A 27,333-nucleotide genomic window follows, 5' to 3' on the forward strand; every position below is an offset into this window, starting at 1 on the left:
ATGTCTCGACTTCCTTGGGTATAGGATGGTACAGGCACAGAAAGCTCTAAATTAAAATGTGGAAGTGCTTCAAAGAACACTAAGTTGACAGCAGACAAACAGCAAATATACAATAAGCAATAAGCTTGAAATGAAAGGAAATTTTGTTGTAATACAAGGTATTTGTATGCAATTAAAACAGTTTTTTTATCTGTCGCGGATTTCTGTTGAGAAATCGCGGATTTCGCGGATCAAATTTTGAAAATCTTATTACAACCCTGTAATTTGTTTTAAATATTAACCAGCAAAAACCTTGCATTTTTAAATCGGAAATACAGCTACCGCCACGAAATACCGTGCCGATTCAAATTTCGGACACTTAAACTCGAATTTCGGACACTTTTAAAAGTTGATTATCTCGGTCGAATATGATCCACATGTCTTGTAAATCTCCACGATCATCTAACATTATTACTTTGTTTCTAACTGGATGTAATATTTAATTAAAAATGAAAGTGTCCGAAATTTGAATCGTCCGAAATTTGAATCGGAACGGTATATGCTTTGTAGCTTAAAATTATGTCATCATTCAGTAAATTTCGGTTTGAGATTCAGCCAACAAGTTTGCGTTGGTTAAAGACATGCTCCTTGTGTGAATCACCGAGCGTTTGGCGATGGCCTACAAAAGAAGCAAATTTTGGTCGGTTGTCCTTGGCAACAGCCAAATCGAATAATCATTTCTCCGCGATCCTTATCTATCTGTCACCCTCATCTACATACCCAACTATCCACATCCACTACTGCTCGGCTCCTATTTGTATTGGTATTCGCTTTCGTTCGTCGGTGGGTGGTGTTCCATGGAAATTGATCCTCCTGTCGACGACCACCAACGCCACAGTTAAACCCACCACCCTTTTGGGAATGGAAGCAGGTGTGTTTGGGTCCGCGGATGAGTGTGGAAAGTTCAAGGTCACTCGTCGATAAGTGGATTAACTGGCAGGGGTGCGGTGTAATGTAACAGTGTACAATACCCTCTTTTGATGTTTACTGCGCGGAATGTTTCCGCATTCAGTGGAACGGAAATGTTGAAGTGAAAAACTAGCCTCTTTGTATGCACAGGCAGACCAACCGTACCGTACAATGTACAATACGAATTAACCGATCTCTAATACACAATTGTCACTATGTCCGAGTCGGGTCGTGGTTCATTTGATTAGCGAACCATCGCTAATCGAGTCGGACATAGCGTGAAGGCATCTGCGAAAATAATCACATTTCTGCGCGAAAACAGAGTGCCACAGACAATGGAACAGATGAATGGTGATCGCTTTTTTTTTTGGTTGGTTTTTAACTTCCAACAGTAAATAACCCTGAATCACAATTTCATTCCGGATGAAATATGCATGCCAGGAAAATTATTTTCATATTTCGATCTGCTTTGAGAGTCCGAGTACGTGTCTCTTTGGCTGCTTTCGACGCTTCGCCGATTATTAGTATATATTTTTGTTTACATCATCGCCCCGTTATAGAACGTCAACAATCTGCTGCACACGTTCGGAACCGGCAGTCATTCAGTCAGACAGTCAGTGCAAGCCGTGGGGGTGAGGTTGGGATGGGATATGAAAGATGGGACGTGATTCAGTGTGTGTGTGTGTTGTTGTTGATGATAGAGTTATGCAATCGCGAAATAACGATCTGCACGAACTGGGGAGCGGAAATTGTTCTGAACCCGTTCCAACACATTGGGCTAGAATGATGTCCCCCCATTCCCTCTGTAGAGCGCCCTAAGCTCTCTAGGAACTACGCGTTTGATTTCCATGGAAAGCAGAAGCGGACAGATGGACTCATGTGTTGTACAGTCAACTCTGTCTAAGTCGATGGAAATGCAGGTTCCTTCGAAGTAGATTGAGGGTGAGTTGCCTGTAGTTTTTTTTGCATACTGTCCAATAGAGTAGCTTTTGCCGGACAAGTAGCAAGTTTACCCTCGTAGACAGAGGGAAAATAGATACGTATTTCAGCCATAAATTGTAGTGATGAAACGGAAATTATCGCTCGCTAGAGTTCTGAGATCATTGACAAACAGTGTCAACGCAAATGTTTGCGGAAGAAATTAACAAGAATTAAGTCTTACAAAAGTAACTCAAATAACGTTCTTTAGCTCTGGCCTTTGTTTCGATGTAGTTATTGTTCGCCAAATTTAGCCGTGAATCTTCCCCTCTGTGTAACGCATTGTATGTCTCTTGGGTTCAATTAGTCCCAGGATACTTTTTCGGGCTAGAACTTTTTTTTATTTAGTAATAGATTTGTGTCCTCCTGGAATCTGTAATACTAGATGAAATCTGCTCCTAAATATTTGAAAAAAATCTCTTGCATGGGGACGGTTCTGGCCCCACGAGTCACGAGTTCAAGTTTCATCCCGGGACAAGTCGAGTGGAATCTCAAATATGTTTGTATATATTTTGATCGAACTCGGTTAATGTATTGACCATGTGTCCATTTTTTTTTTTTGAGTTGTTTTGCTTTGATCTTGTTTTCCGTGCTGATCACCAATGCTACCGACGCCAGGGAGGCAGCTCCCACACCTGGATCCTACCTATCGACGCATCAACTCATGAACCGGGGACCAACGGCTTTACTTCCCTTCCCATCCCGTGATCAGAGATGGTTTTCAAGGCCTGCTGGGGTGAGAGGTAATCACGCTTACCACTACACCACCGGCGCCGCTTCGTGGGAATTTTGAGTAGTTTTTAAAAGAGTTATGAAAGTTCAATAAACTCTTGGAATCTTAGGATTAATCCATAGAATTTGATAATCTTTTCATGTGTCTTCATTGATTTTGACTCGCAGGTTGGAAATTCTCTCCTTATGGTGAAGTAGCGCTACACCCTATTTTGTTCAAATCTCGCGCATGATTAATCATGTTGCTTGTGATAAACTGACAATGAGTAATTCTCTGTCAAATGACAGGGTGTCTATTACCTTACCATTCGTAATTCAAAAGAAGTTTTTCGTTCAGTTTCTCGCAACGTTTCTTAAGGACACTGAACTTGAAAAGCATCTGACAGCTAAGACAACGTGTGCGAACGAGACAAGTTCATTCAGAGAGTCTTGTCACGCTCGCTCTTCGCTGATTTGTATGTGGAGGATCAAAATCGTCGTAAAAAGGAAACAGCCGAAAAAGAGAGACTGGCAACCGTCAAAAGGAAGCATACGAAGCATGTATTGTATAAGAATAAGCATGCCAGACAGCAGGTCTGAGACCCAACATAGAATTTTTTTTTTTGAGCTTCAGAGAGGGTCGGAGATCTACTGAGAAATTTGTTGAGCTTCAGGGTAGTTCGTAGATCTTGAGAACAGAACTACAAACGAATTGACCACTTTGTCAAGCAGTTTTGCCGTGACTTTCTACCAGCGATTTCACAAAACTGGACCAACCAATTTCTATTTTTTTATAAAACGCACAAATGTTGGCTACTTTTCTCGAGGTTCTAGAAGAAAAAATCTTAAAATAATGTTTCATTTCAAAGTTCGAGTGGTAGTAACCGTCATTTTATCTGCTCGAATGAAGTTGTTAATTAAAAGTTATTAACAGAAATTCATAAAAATAAAATCACAAGAGAGGTCGTAGATCTTCAGATAAATGTTCAAAGAAATTTTCAAAACTTCAAGCAAGCAAAAATAATTTCAAATCAATTTGTAAAACTATAAGCGAAATTTTACAAATCTTCAGGGAAATTCGCATAGCTTCAGACAAGTCCAAGAATCTACAGTGAAATATAAAGTATTTCACAGAAGTTTGAAGATCCTCGAAACATTATTCAACATCAGAAAAGTTCGTACATCTTCAGAATAAAGCTACAGAACTTTGAAAAAAAATTACAGGACTTCTGAAAAAATCACAAGAATCTCAGAAATGTTATTGGATCTTCAGTAAAAATTGCAGAACTTCAGGAAAGTTCGGCAATTTAAAAAAAAATATTTACACGATTTCAGGAAAATTTGTAGATCTTGAGCGAGACATTTAAAACTTCAAGGAAGTTCAAATATTTTCAGATAAATTTTGACAACTTTAGGTAATCTTCAAGGAAATTTTCAAATCTTCAGGGTAACCCAAGAGGAATTTACAAAACATCAGAGAAGTTTGCAGATCTACTGAGAAATTTATTGAGACTCAAGTTTTTTTTTTGTAGATCTTGGGAATAGAGCTACGGAGCTTAAGAAAACTTTACAGAACTTTAAAGGTATTTGCAGGAATTCGACAGAAAGTTTCACAGTTTCACACAAATGTGAGATCTTCAGAAAAATTCGTTAAATGTCAGAAAAGCACCTCAATTCCAAAAACAAATCGCAGTGAAGTACAAAAGTACAATATTTTGCAGAACTCCATGGAAGTCGGAAAAAGATAGATCTAAAGAACTTCAGAGAAGTCCGTAGACCTTAAGAGAAGTCCGTAGACCTTAAGAGAAGTCTGTAGAACGTCAGAAAGTTTGTACGTTTTTAGAAAAATTTGCAAAACTTCAGCAAAACTCACAGATCTTCGGGAAAGTTCGAGAATCCACAAAGAAATTTTAAGAACTTTAGAAAAGTTCGGAGATCTACTGTGAAATTTATTGAAATTCAGGGCAGTTCGTAGATCTTTCGAGCAGAAATACAGTACTTCAGAAAACTTTACAGAATTTGAAATAAATTTTAGGAACTACAGAAAAGTTCAGAGGGTAGGTCGTAAATCTATTCAAAAATTAGCAGATGTTTAAATAAATTTACAGAATTTTACTGCGGTTCTTAGATTTTGAAAGACATTTACAGAACTTCAGGTAAGTTCGCTGATCTTTAGAGATATTTACACAGCTTCAGAAGAATTAGAAAAAAACTTCCGGAAAGCTCAAAAATTTCTAGATAATATTTTAATTCTTTAGAAAATTGTATAGATGTTAAGAGATATTTGCAGATATTCATTGAATCATGAAAATCTGCAGAGAAAATTATAGAACTTTCGAGAAGTTTGTAGTATATTAGAAATTTTGGGAACATCAGAGATAATTGTTGATCTTCAAGGATCTTAAATCTTCAGGGATTCAGGAACTTTGTAGGTTTTTAGGAAAATTTGCTGAACTTCTGAATAACACACAGAACTTCAAAGAAATCTGTAGAACTACCGAGACATTTGCAGATTGTCAGGAAAGATTGTTGATCTTTAAAGAAATTTTACCGGAGAACAGAAACAAAACTTCAGGGACGTCAGAAGATTTGAAGACCTTGCAGAATTGAGTTGTTAACAGAAATTTTCAGAACTCAAGGAATCATGTATAGTGAGAACTTTTCCCACTAGCTTGTCTAAAGTTGGTATCGACATCCGGGTGAAGTTTTGAAATTCATTTTCCTCTTCATATCGCAGCTCTTGATGGACAAGATGAGCCAAATCCCTGCCGGTGTTCCTTCTGAGCAACCATTTCCTACTCCACAATGTTCACCTTCTCTTCCTCATTTTATTTAAAATAATAAAAGCAAATACGTCTGCCGAAACTAGAGCAATTTTCCGGTAATTCATGATGGAAGTATTTACTTTTGATTCCTGATACAGTTTTGTTTTGAAATCTAAATTGACAGTTCTTTCGACATGTGCAAGCAGTGTGAACACCAGCAAACAGAGGGGTTCGATTAAATAATAATGTGTATAATTTGTATGCACCTGGAATTTTTTTCATCCGACCTGAAAAAACCTGGAAAACTCAGGGAATTTGATTTCTTGGATTGAGTAGACACCCTGAATGAGTAAACGACATGACACAACCCCCGCCGATTTTGATGAAATTTTCGGTATGTCTTCAATTTGGGAGTTTATGATTTTTCCACAGATCACGAGACCATTTTGACTCAAGATTGATTTTTGAAAAGGGCGTATGTGTTTTCATATATGAATTAAAAAAAATCAAACTCTATAATTGTTTATTGTAGAGCATTTCCAGCCCAAAACGCAAACCGTTTGGACATGAGTGTTTCCGATTTGAATGAAACATTACTCATATGTTTGCTGCTACCAATGGTTGTATTTTTCATTTAAGTATGATTTTTGAAGTAGGACTACGTCTTTCGGGAAGGGTGCCAATTCAGGGAAATGCAACGACAATTGGCCAGAGTTTAAATGCTAATAACATGGCCAATAATAATCAATGGATTTTGAAGATTTTTATGTCGATCGATTCAACAGTGTTATAAGATTTGTGTGGTGTGTCACACATTATAATTGTTAAATATTTAAATAGTTAACAATGAAGAAATATGGAGATATTCAAATTTGCCATACATTTTCTTCGACCGCAAGGTGCTCCCCCCACACAGCCATCAGAAAGTTGATCCCTAACGACACAAGCCGAAGCCACCCAATCATTCAACGTTGCACGTTGGACGGTTCGATCTCCGACTTGTTCGTTGCAGTGTGGGCATCGTAGCATTCCTAGCAGCTCAATCCATACACATCACACCAATGAAAAACAACCAGACGCAAACGTAAATCGGTCCCGGGAAATGGAAAAGCTGCACTTACCGTCGTGAGATCCGCCGCCATGGTCCGTGGGTTATCTTTGTCAAACACGTACCTAAGACTCCGTCGAAAATCCAGCTGATCGGAGTAACTGACTGTGATCTGTCGATATCAGTAGAGACAAAAAAGCGTACGACAGGAAGCTGAAACAGGTGCCATAATGCGTCTTTGAATTCCTCTGCTGGTATCATTTTCGGCGGTCACCAGTGAGCCCAACTACACGAACTCATCGACCACCTCGAACCTCTGTAGGCGGCGCTCAGCATTGTGATCGCGTTATAGCTGCAGCAATCCAACTTGTCGCCCTTTTTGTAGATTGGGAATACGACACCTTCTGTCAACTCCTCCGGTAATATCTCCTCCTCCCAAATCTTGCCAATTACCCAGTGCAGCGCTCTAGCCAGTGCTTCACCACTTGGATGTTGATCTACACCAGTTGCTTTGTTGTTCTTCAGCCGACCGATCTCCTCCTCAACTTCTTGAAGATCAGGGGCCAGTAGCCTGTCGTCTCCTGCACGTGCTCCAAGGTCTGTTGCCGTGCCACCTTCGTTTTCTGCTGCATCACCGTTGAGGTGCTCGTCATAGTAATGCTTCCACCTCTCAATTTTATGGAGTGACCATTTTACGGATGTTGTAGATCTTCCGGACGACGGTCCCAATGACTATCTAGGTACATGTTTATGTCATATGCGGAGCTCTTGTATCAGTTTCATTGATTAACCTCTTTTACTGATGTTCTGGACTTACCAGAGAATGGCCCCATGGCCATTTGGGTTTATATCATGACCCCAAATTCTTTCATATATCGTAGTTCCACATGCTTTCGAAAAAACCGTAGAACTCTAGGATCAGTTTCGATGTGCTAGATCTTGCGGAGGACGATCCCATGGCTTTCTAGGTACAGGTTTATGTCTGGACCGCAAATTAGTTTATATTTGACAGTTCCAAGTGTTTTCGAAAAAACCGTGGAGCTCTAGGATCAGTTCCATACATTGACCACTTTTACGGATTTCTCGGATCTTCCGGAGGACGGTCCGATGGCCATCTGTGTCCATGTTTATGGCACGATCCCAAATTAATTCTAATATCATAGTTCCTGACGTTTTCAAGAGAATCACGGAGCTCTAGGATCAGTTTCATGGATTGACCACTTTTACGGATGTTCCAAATCTTCCGGAGAACGGTTCATGTTTATATCACAACCCCAAATTCTTGCTATCATCACAGTTCCTAATGTTTATAAAAAACGCGGAGCTCTAGGATCAGGATCGTGGATTTACTACTTTTACGGATGTTTCGGATCTTCCGGAGGACGGTCCCATGGCCATCCAGGTACATGTTTATGTCACGACCCCAAATTTTGTTTTTAAATCACGGTTCCTAATGTTTTCAAAAAACCCGCAGAGCTCCAGGATCAGGTTCACGGATTGACCACTTTTACGGATGTTCCGGATTTTTCGAGGACCGTTCCGTTGTCTCCAGGATCCATATATAGGAACCATGACTGTATTCTAGCTAATTGTGAACATTTGTGCCCATTAATATAAATTACAGATCTTGCGCCACTTGTAAAACCCTACAAACACACCTTTCAAAAAAACGTGTAACAACTCTTTTCGCTTTTTAAAACAGTAGACGATTATATTTTCAATCTTCTCACAATCAAAATCATCTACAAACCCTTGGAATTCTAAAGGTACCACAATTTTTGAAATTCATTAAGAAATGGCAAAGTTGTGGCATTGCAAACTTGCCGTTACACGTTTTTCTGAGGCATCGTATTCAGAGTGTAAATTCGCATTAACTTGAGATCGACTAGACTTAGGAAAAAAGTTATAATTTGCAAACTTATTGAAAATTAGGCGCAAAACTCAAATAAATTACTATTCTACTAGGCCCTTATTGCTAAGATCAATCAAGCGCTTTGGAATAACGAGTACTGCATATAAATGGTTTGAAAGCTATTTGTCTGACAGAACTCGACGGACTGTTTTGAATGATTCTGTTTCCAGCCCCTTGGGGAATAACCTTGGAGTGCCCCAGGGAAGTGTATTAGGGCCCCTGTCATTTATTATGTATATTAATGGCTTGCGACGTGTTTTACGATTTTGCGATATTAATCTTTTTGCAGATGATACTGTGTTATTCATTGCAGCTAAGGATTTAGATGATGCCGCTTTACACTTGAATGAAGATTTGCGATCTCTAAGTAGTTGGTTGAAGTATAAGCAGTTGAAATTGAATACAAGTAAAAATAAGTTTATGGTAATTTCGTGGAATCGATTAAATGAAAACGTCTCTGTTGTAATTGATGATGAGACTATCGATCGCGTTCGGGAGATTGTTGATGACAACCTTAAGTTCAACTCAATGTGAGAGTCATCAAGAAAATTGCCAAGAAGTATGGAATTCTATGTCGACTGAAAAACGATTTAACTATTGCCAGTAAAATACAGCTGTACAAATCAATCATCTCTCCTCATCTAGACTTTTGCCTTTCCATTTTATTTCTGGCTAATGAAACACAAATATCGAGATTACAGCGCTTGCAGGGTAAAATAATGCGTTTGATTTTGAGATGTAATAGATTCACTTCCTTAACTTTGATGCTAGACGCCTAACAATGATTATCGATGAAGCAAAGGATTGTATATTTGACTATGGTGTTCATTTTTAAAGTAGTTAGCGGTTTGCTGCTTCGATATTTGTGTGATCGAATTGAATGCGGAAGTGACTTTCATAGATATAATACTAGCAACGCGGTTGAAATAAAAACACCACATATCTTGACTTGTGCTTCACAAAATTCATTATATTTTAAAAGAATAAATGTTTTCAATTCGATGCCTAGACATATCAAACGTTTAGCAACACTTACAGAATTTAAAAGACACTGTGGACACGTTGCAGGGGTAAACGGTGGGACCATCATCATCATCATCATCTACTAAAAAATATGCAATTTCATAAACTTTAAAAATAAACAAAAAATTAAAAAAAAAATTGTTTATTTTTAAGCAACTTACCAGCCTTAATTCTTCGCCAAATTTTATAACATTTCTTCAGTTTTCTTGATAAAAAATATAAAGATTGAAGAGGGGTATTTTGAGATAATCAACGTTTTACGTATTTTTAATATTAATTTACTAAGTTTTTTTTATTAAATGTATTTTTTTTTCTTAAAGGTCATTTATCTATCTACAACTTCTTTTCAGATGTTATGTCGATCAGATCAATAGTTTTCATGTTATGATTTTTTGAAAAAATATAATCAATTTTTTTTAACACGCTCTTTTTAAAAGTTACCGTGTGGAAAAAAAATCATATTTAAATGAAAACTGCTACAATTGATAGCAGTGAACATGTGAGCAATGTTTCATTCAAATCGGAAGGGGTCGAGACAAATTTGACATGTTTTTTAGCGTTTTGGGCTGGAAATGCTCTGTATCAAAATCGTGTCTTGCAAGAAGTAGTAGAAAATTGATTGGACTGATTGTATACACTGAAAAAAAAAATGTATTTTTTTTGAAAAAATAAATATATTAAATTTGAATTTTTCTTCATTCAACGTACTTTTTTTTCATTTTTTTTTTCTGTGATGACCTTATGTTATAAGGCAATTTATAAAGGTTCATCCAAGATGGAGCATTTTGTCGGCGGTAGCTATCGTTCCTGCACTCTCTCAAGCATATTGGAGACACGTTGATTCTCGCAGTTCGTCCAATCTTCTTTGTGTCAAAATTTTATGCAAATCTTCGACATTGTACCGCTGTAGATGGAGATTCACGAGAAACTTATGAAAAGTGCTTATTTGCGAGAAAATACCAATTTTCTAAAGTTGAGGATGTTGGCCACTAAGATCATTTTGATTTGTTATGACATATTCATTAAAATTCATCAAATTTGAAAAATTAATGAAATGTTTTTCTTCCATGAGCTTTTGTATTGTAAATTGCTCCATCTTGGATTAACCTTTATAAATTGTCTTATGACATAAGGTAATCAAAAAAAAAAAAAAAATAAAAAAAAGTACGTGGGAATGAATATAGGTAGGGGAAATGACGGCTTCGGCATGACAGACTATTTTCGGCAACCCAAATTGAAAAACTATTTTCACTGGATTTTCTTACGAAAACACTTCGCTGAATGCATGCAAACGATTCTTTATGCTTTCAGCTTCAATTTGATTATATTTTTACCACTGAGAAAAAGCAATCTAGCAAGGTTTTCTTGAAATGCAACACACGCACTACAAATTGTAGCTGATTTCGAGTTGCCGATAATAGAACCGCAGATTTACATGCAGTTCAAATGGAACGGTTGCCGAAGAAAAACTGGTTGCCGACAATACTCGCTCTCACTAGAGAAGATTGGAGCTTTGTAAAAGCGTTTCAAAACAGTTTTTGATAATTCTTTCGACTGAAATTGTTAGAGCAGCTGGCAGCAAAAGATTGTAAACAAACCAATGCTGAATATGTGTGCGTTCCTTACAGAAAAAGACTATAGAAAGAAGGTCGCTGCTTAGGTTGCCGAGAATACGTAAATTCCCCTATATTCTATATAGGTATATATAGGTAATATATTTTTATTTATTTTTCAAAATTTTAACAATTTTTTTCCAGTTTATATTTTTTTGTTCCTTTAAAATCCAATCAATTCTCTACAACTTCTTCCCAGACACAATTTTAATACAATAAACGGTTTTGGAGTTAGATTTTTTAAATTCAATACGCCCTTTTAAAAATGAAGTCTTGAGTCAAAATGGTCTCGTGATCTGTGGAAAAATCATAATCTCCAATGCTGATTGGAAAGAGTCGTGCCAGATTTTGACCACCTGGAAATGCTCCAATGTGAAATTGCAATTGATACACCAGGGTGTCTACTACCTGGAAAAACCTGGAAAACCGGGAATTTACAGGGAATTTTACTTTTTCTGGATAAACCTGGAATATTAAGGGAATTTTCCAATTATCACTTCATTCGTAATTCAAAAGAAGTTTTTCGTTCAGTTTGTCGGAACGTTTCTTAAGGACACTGAACTTGACAAGCATCTGACAGCTAAGACAACGTGTGCGAACAAGACAAGTTCATTCAGAGAGTCTTGTCACGCTCGCTCTTCGCTGATTTGTATGTGGAGGATTAAAATCGTCGTAAAAAGGAAACAGTCGAAGAAGAGAGACTGGCAACCGTCATGTATTGTATAAGAATAAGCATGCCAGACAGCAGGTCTGAGAGCCTACATAGAATTTTTTTTTTGAGCTTCAGAGAGGGTCGGAGATCTACTGAGAAATGTGTTGAGCTTCAGGGTAGTTCGTACATCTTGAGAACAGAATTACAAACAAATTAAAAGTAATTAATAGAAATTCATAAAAACAAAATCACAAGAGATCTTCAGATCAATGTTCGCAGAAATTTTCAAAACTTCAAGCAAGCAAAAATAATTTCAAATCAATTTGTAAAACTATAAGCGAAATTTTGCAAATCTTCAGATAAATTCGCATAACTTTAGGCAAGTCCAAGAATCTACAGTGAAATATAAAGTATTTCACATAAGTTTGTAGATCCTCGAAACATTATTCAACATCAGAAAAGCTCGTAGATCTTCAGAACAAAGCTACAGAACTTTGAAAAAAAAATACAGGACTTCTGAAAAAATCACAAGAATCTCAGAAATGTTATTGGATCTTCAGTAAAAATTGCAGAACTCCAGGGAAGTTCGGCAATTTAATAAAAAAATATTTACACGATTTCAGGAAAATTTGTAGATTCTGAGAGAGACATTTAAAACTTCAAGGAAGCTCAAATATTTTCAGATAAATTTTGACAACTTTAGGTAATCTTCAAGGAAATTTTCAAATCTGCTGGGTAACCCGAGAGGAATTTACAAAACATCAGAGAAGTTTGCAGATCTACTGAGAAATTTATTGAGCCTCAAGTTTTTTTTTGTTTTTTTTTTTGTAGATTTTGGGAATAGAACTACGGAGCTTAAGACAACTTTACAGAACTTTAAAGATATTTGCAGGAATTTAACAGAAAATTTTACACAAATTGTGAGATCTTCAGAAAAATTAGTTAAATGTCAGAAAAGCACCTCAATTCCAAAAACAAATCGCAGCGAAGTACAAAAGTACAATATTTTGCAGAACTCCATGGAAGTCGGAAATAGATAGATCTAAAGAACTTCAGAGAAGTCCGTAGACCTTAAGAGAAGTCTGTAGAACGTCAGAAAGTTTGTACGTTTTTAGAAAAATTTGCAATACTTCAGCAAAACTAACAGATCTTCGGGAAAGTTCGCCGATCTTTAGATCAAGAAACCACAAAGAAATTTAAAGAACTTTAGAAAAGTTCGGAGATCTACTGTGAAATTTATTGAACTTCAGGGCAGTTCGTAGATCTTTAGAGCAGAAATACAGTACTTTGGAAAACATTACAGAATTTGAAATAAATTTTAGGAACTTCAGAAAAGTTCAGAGGGTTGATCGTAAATCTACTCAAAAATTAGCAGATGTTTAAATAAATTTTCAGAATTTAACTGCGGTTCTTGTATTTTGAAAGACATTCACAGAACTTCAGGTATGTTCGCTGATCTTTAGATATATTTGCACAGCTTGATAAAAATTTGAAAAACTTCAGAATACTTCCTAAAACTTCCGGAATGCTCAAAAATTTCTAGATAATCTTTTAATTCTTTAGAAAATTGTATAGATATTCAGAGATATTTGCAGATATTCATTGAATCATGAAAATCTGCAGAAAAAATTGCGGAACTTTCGAGAAGTTTGTAGATTATAAGAAATTTTGTGCACATCAGAGATAATTGTTGATCTTCAAGGATCTTAAATCTTCAGGGATTTAGGAACTTTGTAGATTTTTAGGAAAATTTGCAGAACTTCTGAAGAACACACAGAACTTCAAAGAAATCTGTAGAACTACTGAGAAATTTGCAGATCATCAGCAAAGATTGTTGATCTTTAAAGAAATTTTACCGGAGAACAGAAACAAAACTTCAGGGACGTCAAAAGGTTTGAAGACCTTGCAGAATTGCGTTGTTAACAGAAATTTTCAGAACTCAAGGAATCATGTAGATCTAGTGAGAACTTTTCCCACTAGCTTGTCTAAAGTTGGTATCGACATCCTGGCGAAGTTTTGAAATCCATTTTCATCTTCATATCGCAGCTCTTGAAGGACAAGATGAGCCAGATCCCTGCCGGTGTTCCTCCTGAGCAACCATTTCCTACTCCACAAAGTTCACCTTCTCCTTCTCATTTTATTTAAAATAATAAAAGCAAATACGTCTGCCGAAACTAGAGCAATTTTTCGGTAATTCATGATGGAAGTATTTACTTTTGATTCCTGATACAGTTTTGTTTTGAAATCTAAATTGACAGTTCTTTCGACATGTGCAAGCAGTGTGAACACCAGCAAACAGGGGGGTTCGACAAAGTGTGTCGAAAGTAAATTTGAGCATATTTTTTATTATGGCGGCGGTCAAAATCAGATAGTCTAAACGGACCTTAAGAGATTGTAGACATGTGAAACCATGATTTATTCTGCCTTGATCTTCCAAACAGAGTTGGACTCAAACATATTATCAAAATGATATTTTGTTTTTGAAAGCATATTGTTATCAAATTTTGATATATCGTTTAAGCGAAATAGTATAGACAGGTTTCAGGAATTAAAAAAATACTACACAAATACCAAAAAAGAATGTAATATTGATTGACGTAATGCATGCTACTGTATGAATAACTAATGTGATTGCAAAAACCAAATACAATATTACATCCATGGATATAGGGTTAATTACCCCATTTCCGACCTATTAAGCACAACTCGCACTTAGTCTTCCTTAATCTAGCGCAGTTAAGCACCAAACGGAATGTTATTATTACTGATGGCTTCCAAATTTATTTACCATTCCGTACGTACCGCAAGATTTGATAAAGAAAAACCAACCGTTGACATATTGTCAAAAGTCTAACACTGCTTCTTGACGCCAAACTCGGCCTACGGATTCTAAACTCGGCCTAACGCTTTGAAACGCCATTGAAACGCCAATGAATTCACTTCGGCCTATCGGATGACGATAAAAATTGATTTCGTCGGAGCGTTTCTTTTGTTTTTGGGAATAATGTGTGCAAACCTTCATATCACGCGTTCTCATTGACTTCGTTCCGTAGCTTATTAACTAAAGTATCGTACCAAACGCACAATTGACTTGTTAACTCTGAAATCAAGGATTTATTTGAAGTTTGCTGTTCGATAGGCCCAAAATGGGCGATTAAGCCGAAGTAGTTCTCTACCCTAATTTCTTTTCGCAAATTATGTGTAGGATAAATGCACCAATAGTGGAGGTACTTTAGTGCAATGTGTTCCTATGGTGGCTTATAGAGTCTCCCTAAGCCGCTGTAGAAGTACATTGTACTAACGTACCTCCACTATTGGTGCATTTACTAAACATAAATTGTACAAATTAATATTAAACAACCTATGTGCATCTGTTCTGCTGTAATATTCAATAACTTTTTTGCTGTGCCGAGTTAAAAGTACCAACGCCCAAGTTTGAAGAATCGAAAATAACATAAATCAATAAGTACATAAAAAGGGATTCCAGATGGATAAATAGATAAAATAATAATGTGTATAATGTGTATGCACCTGGAATTTTTTTCATCCGACCTGGAAAAACCTGGAAAACTCCGGGAATTTGATTCCTTGGATTGAGTAGACACCCTGTACACGTAAAAAATAATTAGGTGAAGTATGACCTTTAAACTCATAAACCAATATTTCCCAAATACTTTTGCTTCAGAGTTTGTTGGAAATTATATCTAATATGAAGCTTTAGTATGATCATTTATTAGCTAGAAAAAGGTCTGAAGAGGGTAAGTTGATAGCTCCACTAGAATACGGCAGCGGAACTATCAACCTACCCTGTTCAGACCTTTCTCTAGCTAATAATTTATCACACTAAGGCTTCATGTTAGCTAGCATTTCCAACCAACTCTGAAAATCGTGAACTTCAACAAGAAACACTTTGAATACTTTTACTATTTTGAACAGGGACTGAACGGGTAGAATAACTTTATGAACTTCGATATTGGATTTAAGAGTGAGTCCAGAATTAAAACAGTATAACCTGAAACGAAACAGTTCCTCCTCATTTTTGGAAACTCATGATTTTGTCTTCTTTGCTGCATAGTAAAGGCTCTAAATCCAGACGCTTATTCCACAAATCTTGCTGAAAGTTTTGAAATTTGATTATCAATGCTCAAAATAGCTCGTAAATGACCGTATGGTATCGTTCATACATTACACATATTTATCAAGTTGTAAAGTAGACAAAATATATAATACAATAAAATTAAACGTCATATTTAAAAAAACATCAGGTATTCGATGCTTTAGGGTAAAGACTGACTAAAAGTAAATTGGTACGCACAAAATGACCTGTAATTCGTGATCCAATAAGTTTAAAAATTTGATTAATGTTTGCTTTACAGTACTATTATTAAAACTTCAAAGTCACAGCATTAGATGGTTACATTTCTCCAGTTCGAACGAAATCTCGAACCTTCCTCTTGATGGAGTCCATCAGCGCCCGCATAGTGGAAACGGAGACGGAATCAGCGCATTTCTTCCATTTTACCCGCATTTGCTGGATGTCTGGATGTCACCGAAGTCGAAGTCACTGCTTTGAAATTGCCCCCTATTTTTCAATTGGTCGAAATTCCGGGCAATTCGGAGGATTCATTAGCTTGGGGACAAAATCGATCTTGTTGGCAGCATACCACTCCAGAACCACCTTGGAGTAGTGGCAGCTGACCAAAAGATGACTTTTCCCCTATGCTTGCGGATGAACGGCAATACACGATTTTTCAAGGCATTCTTCGATGTAAACTTGGGATGTCATCGTGGAGGATGTGACGAATGGTTCCGTTTTCAGGCCACAACTGCAAATTGTTTGCCAAATCATGGCCTTCTTCGCGAACTTGAATCTTCCCGGCACATCCCCACGTCCAGTCGCGATGTAAAACTTTTGATCGGGCAGCTGCTTAAAATCGATCAAAGTGCAGCGCTTGTGTTTCGTCAAAACACGGTCGTATGCCTTTCACGCTTTTTGGCTACGGCATTCTGTTCATGAGCCGGTTCGGATGTTTACTGGCACCGTTTGAAAGTTGGCGTTGTACCTTCTGGCCACATCTCCGATCGAAAGACCGGGGTTGGCTTTAACGCACCTCAACACCTTGCTGCGCAGCTGACGATCCATGGTTCTAGTTTGTTCGTGGGTCCGCTGATTCCTTGCCACACTCAGGGTTTCCTTGTAGGTTTTGAGCACTCGACAAACTGTTGTTTTCGGCATCTTCCGCATTTTAGCCACCTTGGAACCAGACCACTCCGGATTTTCCAGGTGTTTGTGCACAATATTTTTTCTTCTTTCGAGTACCATTTGACGTTATTTCTGAACGCGATCGACTACTTTGATCAACCTTCAACCAGTTTTTCTCTATAGAATTGTAAACAAACCACTGTCAAAGATTTTCGATTCCGAACACTAGAGGCGTGCTAGCGGCGCGCGAGGGGGGTACCAATTTACTTTTATTCAGCCTCTATCTAGAAAATCCATCGAACGCTTGTGATTTTAGTAGATCATTCTTTAGTGATGTGAGATGCTTAGTACATAGGAAACTTTGACCCTTATTTCAAAAGCTGTTTAACTAAAATTTAATTTCTAAACACCGTAACAACGTAACGTACCGTAACAACTCCATCCCAGCTCCATTTGCGCTAATCAATTTGCCTTCGATGTTTCATTAAGCAAATTGTTTGGTTATACCTTTCCCCTTTTCACGGAGACTGAATAAAATAAGATACCCAACGAGGTACAATACTCCCATTGTCTTATCCACCCACACCCAGTCGGCAAGCGTAGAAGAGACAATGATCCGCTTTTGCTCGTTCCTTTGCCGCTATCCCTGTATCAAACTACTAACTAGACTACTTGGGTATCTATCTATCTATCTTATGCCGTCTATCGCTTGGATTGGCATGATTCCCCGTCTAGGGTCGGGGTTTCTAGTCAATTTCAGTTTTACGAGTCCCTTTCCCCACATTTTTTTTTTTGCTCTATCAAGATTTGTCGATAAAGTTAACCAACTAGCTCTAGAGAGCTATGGTGCTATCGTCACAGCTGCCGTAGTAGTTTCCTCTTGAGAACAATTGATATCGTTTCCCTCTGAAAATGCTGATGAGGAGGTCAACCCAAGTTGACGAGACGTGTTGTGATAACTCACCCTTTGAATCAATCTTAACGAGTCGAGCAATGAGCACGTCCCTCGGAAAAAAGTTGACACAGATGTCTACGAAATGTTTGCCATTCTAGTGAACGTGAACAAATAGCGCACTAAAAAGCAATGATGATGACTCTGAGTAAACGAACTCGGCGAGAACAGAAAACGTAATGAGGTGCAGAGTGTTGAAAAATAAATCGAATCTCTACGAAAATAAAAATACGTAACGAACCACCAATTTTTGGTTAACGTGACATAAGGTGATAAGTAGAAAGAAGAAAAACAAACAGTCGCGATGGTAAATTCGACGGCAACGACGCCTTCGCAGTCGCATGGTGGTGCCCTGTACTACGTGGTGGAGGTACCCCGGGAGCAGTACATGAAGCAGTGTGCCGCCCAGGCACAAGCAGCAGCCACCGCCGGAGGCTACCCGAATCCGGCCTACCAGGCGCAGTATGCAGCCCACCATCAGCAGTTTCAGAATGTGCACAACACCACGATACTGGCTCGGTTGAACAGGTAGGATGCCCCCCACTGTCTTCTATCGATTTCGCGAGCGGAAATATCTACGAGTGGAAATGTCTCGGTTGCATCCTCGCAGCACTCGCAGATACTGATTTCCTTTCCGTACCTTCAATTACTCTCTCATCCGCCTCGGACTCGGGGCTGAAATTGAATTTATGCTTTCAAACTTAATTTCCGTCTTTGCTGCTGCTACATTCTTCACTTTATTCATGTGCTAGGACCATTTCCGGTGGATATTTACTTCGAGATTTCATTCCGTATTAAAAGGGATATACAAATGAAACCGAATCAAATCGAAATAGGAATGTGAATGGTGGTGGATACTAATGATTTCTTCTCTCTTCTCTTTTTGCAGCACCGAATCTGGCTGGGACAACCCATTCCGACCCGGTGGAGACCTGTCGCGGGAAGCAGACGAAATAGTCAATCTCATTAAAGGTAGGTTATAATCATTTTGACTAAAATGTCGGAAGGTATGTAATTCTATATCGACTCGATGTTAAAAAAAACTGAATCCATCCACCAATGCAGGGTGGCCACTAGAGTGATGCAAAATTTGAAATTTTCACTCCACAATACTTAAACGATTCCAAATCGGATCCTGACTAACCTCTCAAAATTTGAACCCATTTGGTGAGAAACTGAGATGGCACAAACCATTTGAAGTTTGTATGGGAATTACTATGGTAAATCCAAGATTTTTGTTCATGTCTATCTAATAATTCACCATATCAGTCTGCTTCAAAAACTTTCAATTGTACTTGTAGGAAATTTTCCCAGCTACAACTTTGCTCAAGTCCGCTTTTTGATTAAATGCAAGGATCGAAAGTTATCAATGGTTCAATGCGCTGATGTCTTATGATCATGCTCAATCAACTGCTCAGCAGGCAACATTGGTGTTTCTGAAGCGTTGAATAGGACACAAAAATCATGGCAAAATGCAGTGTTGCCTACAGAGCAGCTGCTTGATCATGTCATAAGTTCACCAATCTCTTAAATAATTAATAACTTTTTCCTGTCTCGTTTTACATAGAAACGATCTTCAGCAAAGTTGTAGCTGAGAAAATTTTCTATAAGAATGGCTATCGAACTGTTTTGCAGCTCAATATGGAAAAAAAAATAGAAGGCACTGAACAAAAAGTTGAGATTTCCCATAGTAATTTACAACTAAACTTCAAATGGCTTGTGCGAAATCTGTTTCTAACCAAATGAGTTGTACATTTGGGAGGCTAATCAGGACTCGATTTGAAACCATTTAAGCACTGTGGAGCGAAAAAGTCAAAATTTGCATCAGTCTAGTGGCCACTTAACCGGGAATCAAAATCAACCAGGGAAAACCTGGAATTTGATTGAAACCTTACCTTATTTTTTGTACCTATGGTAATAAATCGATATTTTTTTTTTTAATCTTGAATATTTCTTCAATCCCGGATGTTTAACTTTTCCATAGTACAGTACATATATCAAAAATTAAGTCTGAGATCTAAAAAAAACTATAAATGTCCCAGAGTCTGGCATTTTTATTATTTTTGATTATTTTAGAGCCTTAAAAACCTAGTCAACATTTTGATCCATATAATTCCGGATATACCTATGATATATATCTGTACAATCAAGTTGTATAAGATGCCCAGATTTGCTATAGGGGAAATGATCCTATAGTTGCGGTACGTTAGAAGCGTTAGGTTCCTATAGTTGTGCATGGAGACACAATATACAACTATAGGAACCTAACGCTTCTAACGTACCGCAACTGTGGGAGCGTTTACCCTATACGTACTAGAAAGGATACCATATACATCCAATACAGATGTTGCTGACTTCAATATAACAGAAATACGATCATTCATATAAAATAAAACAAAGAAAAGAAGCATTTTCTGCAGCAAGTCTCGATACATCTACCTTCGTATCTGGAAACCGGTACTGAATCCACTACACCATATAATTACTTATAAGTAGGATTATATCAGTGTGAGCTTCGAACAGCTTACCTGTACTTGGAAAGATTTTAATGTTGATGAAAGCTTCAGATTATGTTAACGATTGGATCTTGAGTCGGTTTTAGAATCTTAGGCACCTCCACACACACATCTTATGACAATCATATCTGATAATATACAAATAGTCGCTTAGTTTGATTGCACGCATGATAGAGGTGTAACCATTTACGATCTTTCAAAGATCAGTTGGAATCACAGTTTTGCATTAATTTTCTTATGGGATTATGATTTGAAGCAATCTCAAATGTGATCTAGTGTGCACATTATTATGCTATCTGTGGCTATCTGGGAAGCCATGTACGAGTTAATTGACACTTAATTTTCATCGATTTGATTAGACATAATTTACGATCTATGGTAATCTGTAATAACAAACCAGTTTCAAAAAGTTTGCATTCTTTGCGACTTAACTTAAACTTTATACCACGCATCACATTCTTGTAAGCGATGTTGGCTTTATCAGTAGGAATTTACGATTCTATTTGTACGCTGGTATACGACTTCTGATTGCCTGGGAACTATACAGTCCATAAAGGCATGTCAGGCCCATCTGGCAAAAACAGCCAATCGATAAAAACGCTGTTGAAAATGTATTTCTCCACATGCTCTCATGGATGGGACCAGTGCTGCAAAATCTCGACAATACACGGTGATATTCACAATTCTGATTTGGTCATTTATTTGAGCTAACAGTCATCGTCAAGGCAAACCATGTCAATTGTCAGTGACGAACATGTGTAAATTAACCAAATTTGTAACGAAATTAAAATTAAAAAATTAAAGCCGTTAAAGTGAACGTACGTCCTGAACTGCTTGGATAACAATAATGTAACACAGAATGCACGGAATTACACTTTTTGTTACCAGGTCAATCTTTGTCATTGACAAAAAATGAATGAGATTTTGTCGAAGGTTTTTTTGATGATCAAGTATGTCAGTGACAATGTGAAAAACAATTTTGTCAATATTGCGCAAAAGTCTGTCAATGACAAATCTGAGCTCTTGATGGGACAAGCTAGTTTTAGTATTTTTCACGATATTTTCTTAAAAAAAAACATGTAACTTTTAGTGCACAATGTAAAATTCCGGTAGTATACAATCGATTTTAATAGATAAAAGGATTTCTCAAAGTTTGAGATAGATACAGCCAATTAAAAAAAGCAAGTTTAGAAAGGTTGGACCGGCCTGGTTTTCTAAGACCTTTCTTGATATTTGTTCTCAATCGAAGTCTCAAAATCATAAAAAGAAATCGTTGACAAATTTGCATACACAGCCATTCCATAGTAAAACGATGTTAGTGGTAGTCCGCATCGTGCTCTCTTGCCGTGCGGATCTATTTGCTTTTTGCTTAAGGAAGTGTTACTACTACCTAAAGCTACAACAAATTTAAACAGCACTTTTCAGTGCTCAAGCTGTAAAAATTTTCTACCTTGTTCAACTCTTATTCCTCTTCGATCCTTGTTTGGACCCTACCCGAGGTAATCCTTCTTGGATATCGATTTGGAAAATTCCTCTTCGATCCTTCAGATTCTTATAGTAATCTGCTTGGAAGTCGATTTGGATAAAAATTTACTGCCGCCATGGCGCCTAAACGCAAAAGAAAGGGGCAAACTCTGGACCCCCCTTCTGATGAAATTAATTTGAGTAATCAATTTGATTTGCTCACGGATGATGAGAATGATCCATCATCCAAGAAAAATTCTAGTAAACTTTCCCGGCTTAATGCCAAGAAGGAAAAGATTCCCCCTATCGTGATAACCACTTCCGATTTCCATGCTCTTCGCATGGAACTTTTGAATTTCGTGAAAGTTAAGTTTTCACTACAAATTGGACGTCGGGGTGAATGCCGTGTATTGGCTGAAACCTTGGACGGATTTAAATGTCTTCTCAAGTATCTTACTGAGAAGAAGCACAAATTTTTTACTTACGACACCAAAACTGAACGTGTGTTCAAGGTTGTCATGAAAGGACTGCCCAGTGGTGAATCCCTGGATCAGATCAAAGATGAACTGGCAAAATTACTTGGAGTTGTGCCACTACAAGTAATCAAAATGAAAATGAAATCCCGTCCTGGCGATTCGCGCAACGGGATTTCTAATGATTTTTATTTAGTTCACTTCAAGTCTAGTGAACTAAACAACCTTAAGGCCTTAGAAAAAGCTAGCCTTATGCTCCATGTCCGAGTGAAGTGGGAACACTTCAGGAAGACTGGAGGAAATTTCCAAAACCTCACTCAGTGCCGTAAGTGCCAGGGATGGGGTCACGGAACTAAAAATTGCTACATGCCAGCTAAATGCATGAATTGTGGTGATTCCTCTCACGCAAAGGACGACTGTTCTGTGAAGGAAGATCCTAAGAAATTTAAATGTTCAAATTGTGGTGAAAACCACAAATCCAATTTTTGGGAATGTAAGACTCGCAAAGCGATCCTACAATCTCGTTCTAACCGACAGGTAGGAAACGCTCCACGTTTCCGACCAGGTACAAATTCCTCTGCTGTTAACAACGGTCAGCGAGGAACAAATTCTACATTCGTACCCGTAGGTACAAATATCACCCCTGCTTCAAATGTTTCATCTGTACCTACTCCCCTCGCTGCTAACAATGTTCAGCGAGTTAATGGAGCTACCTATGCTGCTATTGCAGCGGGTAGAAATCAAAATACTAACCAACGTTCTAACGGGAATTTTGACAATTTTGACTTAGGAAGCATTACTGCTCCTAAAATGGAATTTTTACAGAATTCATTAATTGACATGATTTCTGATATGCTTAAATCTAACTCCATGTTTGATGCTATTCAAACTGGAGTAAAATTTGCTAATAATATTGTCATGACTTTAAAATTCAGTAATGGATTTTAAAGCATTAAACATTTTAAATTGGAATGCTCGATCTCTTAAAGATAATGAAGACGAGCTATTTAACTTTTTGAGAGTTCATAACGTGCATATTGCCGTTATAACTGAAACGTTCCTTAAACCTGACCATAAGATTAAGAAGGACGCAAATTACTTGATTTATAGAAATGATCGTCTTGATGGACCCTGTGGTGGCGTTGCCATCATTATTCATAGACGAATCAAACACAAAATACTTTCTTCATTTGAAACCAAAGTTTTTGAAACTTTGGGAGTTTCTGTTGAAACAAAATTTGGACAACTTACGTTTATAGCTGCCTATTTGCCATTCCAATGCGTAGGCCAGCAAAAGATTTTTCTCAAGGGTGACCTTCAGAAACTTACCCGTCATAGGTCTAAATTCTTCATTATTGGTGATTTTAATGCAAAACACCGCTCATGGAATAATGCTCAAAGCAATTCCAATGGTAATATTCTGTTTGATGAGTGTTCTGCAGGTTATTACACTATTCAGTATCCAAACAGCCCAACATGCTTTTCTTCTGCAAGAAATCCCTCAACTATTGATTTGGTCTTAACTGATTCATGTCATCTTTGTAGCCAATTGGTTACCCATGCTGACTTCGGTTCTGATCACCTTCCAGTAACTTTTGAAATATCCCAAGAAATAATTTCTAATCCCAACAGCTTTACTTTCAATTACCATAGGGCTGATTGGGAGCAATATCGAACATTTATGGAATATAACTTCGATCCAAACATTCCTTTGCAAACCAAAGATGAAATTAATTATGCTCTTGAATCTCTGACTACTTCTATAGTTGAAGCAAGAGCTGCCTCAGTACCAAAATGCGAGGTTAAATTCGATTCAATTATAATAGACGATGATCTTCAGCTCTTGATCCGTCTTAAAAATGTCCGTAGGAGACAATTTCAAAGAACACGCGATCCTGCCATGAAAGTTATCTGGCGGGATTTGCAAAAACAAATTAAAAAGCGATTCTCTGCCATGAGGAACAAAACTTTTGAAAATAATATTTCTAAATTAGACCCGAGTTCCAAACCCTTTTGGAAACTCACAAAAATTTTGAAAAAACCTCAAAAGCCTATTCCAGCGCTTAAAGAAGGTGGTAAAATTTTGATCACAAATTTGGAAAAAGCTCAGAAACTTGCTAAGCAATTCGAGAGTTCCCATAATTTCAGTTTGGGTCTTACTAGTCCTATTGAGAATCAGGTTGCTCGGGATTTTCTGAATATTTTCTCTCGGGAAAATATTTTTGATGATTCCTGGGGGACTGATTTGGACGAAGTAAGGTCTATAACTAAAAAATTTCAAAATATGAAAGCTCCAGGTGATGATGGAATTTTCTATATCCTCATCAAAAAACTCCCAGAGAGTACCTTGTCTTTCTTGGTAAAATTATTTAACAGATGTTTCCATTTGGCATACTTTCCTGATAAATGGAAAAATGCAAAAGTTGTTCCAATTTTGAAGCCGGATAAAAATCCAGCTGAAGCTTCTAGCTACCGTCCAATAAGTTTGCTTTCTTCAATAAGTAAACTTTTTGAAAAAATAATTTTGAATAGAATGATGCTTCACATCAATACGAACTCAATTTTTGCAGATGAGCAGTTTGGATTTCGCCATGGGCATTCAACTACTCATCAACTCTTAAGAGTTACCAATTTAATTCGTTCAAACAAATCTGAAGGCCACTCAACTGGAGTTGCTCTTCTAGACATAGAAAAAGCATTCGACAGTGTTTGGCATGAAGGTTTGATTGCTAAATTGAAAAAGTTTAATTTTCCACTTTACATTATGAAATTAGTTCAAAATTATTTAACTGACAGAACTCTGCAGGTAAATTATCAAAATTCCAAATCTAATCGACTACCTGTTAGAGCAGGAGTTCCTCAGGGTAGCATTCTTGGGCCTATATTGTATAACATTTTCACTTCGGACCTCCCTGATTTGCCTCAGGGTTGCCACAAATCTTTGTTCGCTGATGACACAGGCATTTCTGCTAAAGGAAGAAGTCTTCGTGTTATTTGCAGCAGACTTCAGAAAAGTTTAGATATTTTCTCTTCTTATTTACAAAAATGGAAGATTTCTCCCAACGCTTCCAAAACTCAACTTATAATATTTCCACATAAGCCTAGAGCTTCGTTTTTGAAACCTAGTAGTAGTCACATAGTCACTATGAACGGAGTTCCAATTTCCTGGTCAAACCAAGTGAAATATCTTGGATTAGTTCTTGACCAAAAATTAACTTTTAAAGATCACATTGAGGGCATTCAAGCCAAATGTAACAAATATATAAAATGTTTGTATCCTCTTATAAACAGGAAATCCAAACTTTGCCTGACGAATAAACTTCTAATATTTAAACAAGTTTTTAGACCGGCCATGCTTTACGCTGTGCCAATATGGTCTAGTTGTTGCACTACCAGGAAAAAAGCACTTCAAAGGATTCAGAACAAAATTCTGAAGATGATTTTGAAGTTGCCTCCCTGGTACAGTACTACCGAAGTACATAGAATTTCGAATGTTGAGACTTTAGAAGTAATGTCCAACAAAATAATTAATAATTTCCGGCAAAAATCGTTGCAATCCTCAATTGCAACGATTAATTCCCTTTAATACTTAGATAAGATTTAGTTTTAGTTTTTAGTTTTAAGATTTCAATTGTTATACTGACATGCAGAACCTGTTTAAAATACTGAATTGCTAAGGCAGGAACAATGTAAAAACAATTAGATATATATCATAACAATTAAGGCTGGTAAGTTACTGTAGTAACTGGAGCACCTAGATTAAAATGAAATGTAATTTATTTTGAATTTGGAACAAAAAAAAAAAAAAAAAAAAAAACGATGTTAGTGGTTCTCAGAATTTCGTAAAAATTGGCAAAATATTAGATCCGTATTTTTTTTTTTTTTCATTAGGGTGACCATTTCCATGAGAAGTCCAAAAAATCATTTTTTTTCAAAAACGATTTTTTTCAAAAATTCATAACTTTAAATTCTGAGAACAACTTTATCGTTTTGCTAACGATTTCTTTAGGATCATTCCAAAAATCCTCAGAATTACTCAATGATCCTATGATTCTGTCCGGTATTCCCTAGATTTTTTCCATAACTGTCTCGGAATTTTGTGCAGAACAGCAATTCCTTCCAGAAAACTCTTGAAATTCACTCTTAATTTATCGTCGCATTCTTAATAAATTCTGTTCCATTTAGAATTTAGTTGTGCGACTGGGTCATTTCTCAAAAAACATTTGAGTCATTTCAAGAAAAAACATACCAAAACGCTAAGGGTCTCATTTTGTAGGTTTATTTATTTAGCTGTAAGTGAAAAACACAAGAAAAATTATTCGTGAGCCTTTCGAATGAATTTTCAAACTTTTCGCTGAATACCTCTCATCATGTCTTGAGCTCAGTAGTACCGGCAACCTTATCTTCCATCTTTTTCCACCACTTATCTAAATTACATGGTGTTTTGATTGTCTTACCACATTTCTTCAATTTACCGTTAAGAGGATCTCTTGGAATTTTCTTGGCTTTATTTTTGAAACCCTCATTAGTATTTCCTGAGAAATCTTAGAAATCATTAGAATTTCCTTGGATTTCCCCTCTGAATTCAATGGGAATAGAATTTTCAGGAAATTCTTCTCGAAATACCCTTAAGAGGGTCTCTTAGAATCATCTTGGTATTCCTTGGAAACCCTCTTTAGTATTTTCTGAGAAATATCGCGGTACGTTGTTTAGAGTTTAGAAATGATTCTCCCATAATTCGCTTGGATTTCACTTCAGAATTCTCTGGGATTTTCCTGAAAATTCTCCTGAAAATGCTTTTACGAGGATCTCTTGGAATTATCTTGGAATTCTTTAACCCCCCTCCCCCGCCCCCTTAATATTTTCTGAGAAATCTCTCGGTATGCCATTTAGAGTTTAGAAATGCATTTTCCTTTAATTGCCTTGGATTTCAGCTCAGAATTCGATTGGAATTTTCCTCAGAATTTTCGGGAAATTCATCTCAAAATGCCCTTAAAAAAATGGAATTATCATGGTATTATTTTGAAACTCTTCTTAATATTTCCGTAAAAATTTCATCTAGCTTGAAATTCTGA

At 37.1% G+C, this 27,333-nt stretch overlaps 1 protein-coding gene across 1 annotated transcript in view; it reads left to right on the forward strand.

The window, feature by feature from the left end:
* LOC135707157 (uncharacterized) overlaps positions 1-27,333 on the forward strand; it is a 443,094-nt gene that overhangs the window by 407,530 nt on the left and 8,231 nt on the right. The window contains exon 6 of the mRNA XM_065228898.1: positions 18,695-18,777. Within this exon, the coding sequence (XP_065084970.1) occupies positions 18,695-18,777 (83 nt within the window). The remainder of the gene's footprint in view (positions 1-18,694; positions 18,778-27,333) is intronic.

The sequence above is a fragment of the Ochlerotatus camptorhynchus genome, unplaced genomic scaffold (assembly GCF_037179485.1).
Source record: "Ochlerotatus camptorhynchus isolate MF236.1 unplaced genomic scaffold, CSIRO-AGI_Acam_v1.1 ptg000304l, whole genome shotgun sequence".
NCBI lineage: Eukaryota > Metazoa > Arthropoda > Insecta > Diptera > Culicidae > Ochlerotatus > Ochlerotatus camptorhynchus.